Raw genomic sequence first — 5,024 nt, 5'->3', positions numbered from 1 at the left:
CTGAGCCAGCCAGTCCCCACCCTGGGCTGGATGAGTCTGGGTAGCCCTTAGTAAGGAAAGGCCCCCAGCCAGTCTCAGATCAGTGCCCCCCAGAGGGGATGGGCCCCTTACCCGCTGGGGTGGGGCGTGGATCAGGGCCCGGTAGAAGCAGGTGGTCTGGGGATACAGCGCCAACACCAGCTGGTCCTTCTGGAACAGCGCCTCAGGGTCTGTCTCAGGGTTCGCCTTCCACTGGGGCAATGGGATGATGCGGCGGCGGCTCAGGGTGTGACGCCTGGGAGGGGGGCGGGGGGAGACAGGGTGAGACAGGGACCCCCTCTCCGGACGAGAAAGCCTCCCCATCACCACCACCTTCCCCTCTCCGTTCCTCTCCTCTCCTCTCACTTACTCTTTGCCTTCTTCATCGATATCATCCACCTCGTACCTGCAAAGAGAGGAGTCGTCGCCATGAGGGGCTAGGCAAGTGGAGGACCTAAGGCTGCAGGACCATAGAGCCATCTCCACTGAGCGGCTAGAGAGGCATTACTATGCAGCGCTTAATGGAGAACCATGGAGCCATCTCCTTTGAGTGGCTAGAGAGTATCTATGCCCCTAGAGCTGCAATACCACAGAACATCTCTGTCAAGTCCCTAAATAAGCACACTCCAGCACCATAGAGCCGCCACCCTCGAGCAGCTAGAGGGGAGCCTCCATTCCTCTAAGGTGGTAGGACCAGAGTCACACCTGCTGCAAAGTTGGAAAGGGGTTTCTATGCTACCAAGACAGCAGAAACCATAGGGATGCCATCCTGAAGTGTCTGGAGAGGTGTTTCTACCTCTCTAAGGTGGTAGAACCATAGAGTTACCCTTCTGAAGTGGCAAAAAAAAGGGGACTTAAGTCCAAAAGATTGCAGGATCATAGAGCCATCTCCCTTGAGGGCCTAGATTGGCACTTCTAGGCAGGATTGTCTGGTACCCCTTGTCGCCCAGCTGTATGGTTAGATGCCCCAAGCTGGCTGTAGCTGAGTGGGGCTGACTCCTCCCAGGAGCCCCGGGGACCCACACCCGGTGCTCACTTGTTGGTGGCATGGCTGTAGCTCACCACCTCGGCCAAGATCCATTGCTCGTCCCCATCCACAGCCTTGACGCGAGCAGCCACCTTGTCCCCCGGCTTGGCCACGTAATCGCTGGCAGCGGGGATCGCGCCGCAGAGCGGGGGCGGCCTACGGGGAGAGGAGGGCGAGGTTACCTGGGGTGTGGGGACAGAGTCCCACCCCGGGCTGCCCTGGGCGACCCCAGCGATACTCACTTGTCCCCAGGTTTGCCGATCCACAGGGGCAGTGTCATGGCTGACTGCTGGAGGAGGGTCATGAGGACGCCCCGGCGCATGGTCTTGCGGGGCGGCTCTGAGTCGTTGTAGAGCCCGGCAATCTTGGCAGCTGCGGGTGGGGGGAGAAAGGGAGGTGAACCCCATAGAGCTAGGGGGAGCCCTCTCTTCCTGCCCCCAGGGACTCGGACACACAAACTGACCCCACTGCAGACACTCTGACCCTGTGTTCACATGCCACCCAGCCCAGATTGCCACACCCACCCTGGGCGCCCCACCTCTCCCATTCACCCCATTGATGAGACTGCAGGCCCTGGCTCCCCGACCCCAGCACCCCCAAGCAGAGACACCCAGCCCCAGGGGATCATGGGAGTTCCCGCCCACCTCAGAGAAACTCCATCATCCAAGCCTCAAAGGATTATGGGAGTTCCTGCTCATGCCGAGTGCCCCCAGTGTGGGGCTGGACCCCATGGCCTATTCTGGGGGGAGGACACTCACCAATGCGCCGCTCCTCCAGAAGGGATTTGATCTCTGCAATCTTGTCCAGCGCCTTGCGTAGGATGCTGGGGGTGAGAGGACAGACAGGGGGTGAGCAGTGGGGCGGGGCCATCGGCAGCTGCGGGGGGCGGGGAGCAGGGGCACTCACTTGCACTCAGCCTCCGCGTCAGCTTTGGCAGTCGTGTAGAGTCCACGAAGCTTGGTCCGGTAATATGGGGAGACTGCAGGAGATGGGGGTGTTAGAACCCAGGAGTCCTGGCTCCCAGCCCCCCCTGCTTTAACCCACCAGACCCCCTTCCCTCCCCTCCTCTCCCCTCCCAGAGCCAGGGAATGAACCCAGGAGTCCTGGCTCCCAGCCCCCCCTGCTCTAACCCACCAGACCCCACTCCTCTCCCAGAGCAGGGAGAGAACCCAGGAGTCCTGGCTCCCAGCCCCCCCTGCTCTAACCCACTAGACCTAAGAGCTATCGACTGAAGTACAGAAACGTCAGGTGTTTGACTATGTCCCTCATGTTGAGTGTGTGGATAAAATGTGGTCTTTGATGCGATAATGGGGGCGGGGGCTGAAGGGGACTGTGGAAAGCTGTCCGGTCCGATGCCAGGAGCAGCTGTTATGGGTAATTCCAGGGGAGGTGTAGGCAGCCGTGAGGTGAAAACCATCCACAGGTTTAGAGGCTGCAGAAATTGCCGTTGAATGAGGGGCCCATGGAGGATGCAAGTCGCAGGGGAAGGGAAACCCCCCAGGCACCCAGGGTAAGAGGGGGGAGGGGATTGGAAGGAAACCCAACCCCAACCCTGATAAAACCCCACAATCCGCACCCCCACCTGCCACAGTTTGGTTTTCTCTGGCCAGGCGCCCCCCAGTGGTGGCAGACGTAGGGGCTTTAACCTCTGGGCTCCCGGGGTTTTTATCAGGGCTTATTCTTGTGATTGCCAGGATCGCCTCCAGGCGTCTGGTCCAGAGGCTGATCTAAGCAATAGGGAACATACCACCGCTGGTAGTTCTGCAATTTCCTTCAGAACTCTTGGGTGATACCATCTGCTCCTGGTGACTTGTTACTGTTTCATTTATCAATTTGTTCCAAAACCTCCTCTACTGACACCTCAATGTGGGACAGGTCCTCGGATTTGTCATCTAAACAGAATGGCTCCGGTGTGGGAATCTCAGCGAAGAAAGATGCACTGGCCTTATCTTCCTTGAGTGCTCCTTTAGCACCTTGATCGTCCAGGGGCCCCACCGATTGTTTGGCAGCTTCCTGCTTCGGATGGACTTCTTCTTTGTTGCTGTTAGTTTTTGTGTCTTTTGCTAGTTGCTCTTCAAATTCTTTTTTTGTTTTTTGGCCTGCCTAATTATACAAAATCTTGACTTGCCAAAGTTTATGCTCCTTTCTATTTCCTCAGGAGGATTTAACTTCCAATTTTTAAAGGATTCCTTTTTGCCTCTCACTGCCTCTTTTATTCCGTTGTTTAGTCGTGGTGGTAGTTTCTGGTCGGCTTACTGGGTTTTTTTCAATTTGGGGTACACATTTAATTTGTGCCTCTATTACGGTGTGTTTAAAATGTTTCCACGCAGCTTGCAGGGATTTCACTCCTGTGACTGTTCCTTTTAATTTCCATGTAACTAGCTTCCTCGTTCTTGTGTACTTCTCCTTTTCTAAGTTCAATGCTACTGTGGTGGGCTTCTTTGGTATTCTTCGCCCCCACCCCCCAAAGAATGTTAGATGTAATTACACGTTGATCACCACTGCCATGTGGTTCCTCTCTGTTGACCTCTTGGACCAGATCCTGTGCTCCACTTAGGACCAAACCAAGAATTGCATCTCCTCTTGGGGGTTCCAGGACCAGCTGCTCCAAGAAGCAGTTGGTATGGCTGTCTAGAACAAGCCATGGCGGGTAGTGAAGAATTGATGAAGAGGGCTGTGGTAAGGGCTGGAGGGACACCGCACCCCAAGTCACTTTGGTCAAGGGAAGTTTGGTAAGGGAGAAATATAGGTAAAAACTTACAAATATGAGTTCTGGCCAAATTCCCTGTCTCTGTACCTTTGGCCACGGTTTACCTGGAGCGTGAGGACTTTCCAGGGGTAGTATTCTGGGCATTAGGAATCTGCTTCCCACGCCTGTTTTATGAGGTAAGGACACTGGAGCCACGTCTCAGCAGGGTAATGTCAGAACTCGCAGCCAGAAGTCTGGCTCTGCCGCGCTGGCTTATCTGTGGCCAGCAGGGAGGAGAAACGCCCTCAGGCCTTTGCCAGCGGAAAGTAACCGTTTGTCCCCAGAGGAGAGTTTGGAGAGTCCATTGCTTCGCCAGAGTCGGCTCCTAACGCGAGTGAGACTCCAAGGGAGTTTATGGAGGCTCACCAGGCTGCCCCCCGGCCAGGGAGAGGAAGGTGGCTCAGAATAACGCCTCTGTCGGCTTTTCAAGAGGTTTGCCGTGCGGAGGGAAAAAGAGGCACCCTGCTGCGGTTTGCAAGCAGGCGTTGGGCCTGATAAGGGCAGGACTGAGCTGCTGCACGTGGCTCATGACTGCCCGTGCTGGACAGTGAGGCGTGGAGAGAACCCGTGCGAGGCTCAAACGAGGCTCCTGGCCTTGCGTTTGAGACAGTGAAAATCACAGTACGAGTCGTGTCAGAAGCGCCAGCAGTTACAGACCCTGCGGGGCACCTCTGCCTATCGCTAAGGAGGTGTTTGCCAGAGGGTCTGGGGACATTGTGGGCCCCCTACCCTGGCCTCCCAGGAACGGAAAGAAACAGACTGGGAGTGGTGGGTGCTGCCGCTAGGTACCCTGAAGGCCCAGCTCTGTCTGATATAGAAGCTGAAACTGGCTACTGCCCTAGTCACCATTTTTAGCCAAATTGGTTTCCCCGGGGAAATCTTGTCAGACCGGGGTGCACATTTCATGTCTGCAGTTTTCAAAAAGTGACGGGTGTTGAGCGGAGTGAGGGATGTGAAAGCTGCCCCCCATCGCCCAGTGACTAACGGTTTGGTAGAAAGATTCCATGGGGCCCTGAAGTCTATGCGGGCGCTGTATGGTACAGCGTGAGAGAATGATTGGTGTGTTGCTCCCTGATTTGTTATCTGGGTACAGGAGTGTCCCCCCCAGAGTCTATGGGATTTGCCCCCTTTTATCTCTGTGATGCTAACAGGCCAGCTCAGCCCAACAGGTCAATTCACTTGCGTGTGACCACCAAAGAAATGCTAAGTGAACGAATTCACTCGAATGTT

The 5,024-nt window shown here is 55.9% G+C and overlaps 1 protein-coding gene across 1 annotated transcript in view; it reads right to left on the bottom strand.

The window, feature by feature from the left end:
* Nucleotides 1-111: 111 nt before the first annotated feature.
* The window catches only part of SGF29 (SAGA complex associated factor 29), a gene marked incomplete at its 3' end in the record, with an annotated part of 12,403 nt that continues 7,490 nt past the window's right edge, over nucleotides 112-5,024 (bottom strand). The window contains exons 3-8 of the mRNA XM_026662824.2: nucleotides 1,952-2,024; nucleotides 1,804-1,868; nucleotides 1,288-1,417; nucleotides 1,055-1,201; nucleotides 389-424; nucleotides 112-274 (exon numbers count right to left, since the gene is read on the bottom strand). Of these exons, the coding sequence (XP_026518609.1) occupies nucleotides 112-274; nucleotides 389-424; nucleotides 1,055-1,201; nucleotides 1,288-1,417; nucleotides 1,804-1,868; nucleotides 1,952-2,024 (614 nt within the window). The remainder of the gene's footprint in view (nucleotides 275-388; nucleotides 425-1,054; nucleotides 1,202-1,287; nucleotides 1,418-1,803; nucleotides 1,869-1,951; nucleotides 2,025-5,024) is intronic.

This window comes from Terrapene carolina, unplaced genomic scaffold, assembly GCF_002925995.2.
Source record: "Terrapene carolina triunguis isolate 2854851 unplaced genomic scaffold, T_m_triunguis-2.0 Scaffold30588, whole genome shotgun sequence".
Lineage (NCBI taxonomy): Eukaryota > Metazoa > Chordata > Testudines > Emydidae > Terrapene > Terrapene triunguis.
The sequence above is the reverse complement of the archived record's forward strand: the minus strand, read 5'-3'. Positions and strand labels throughout refer to the sequence as shown.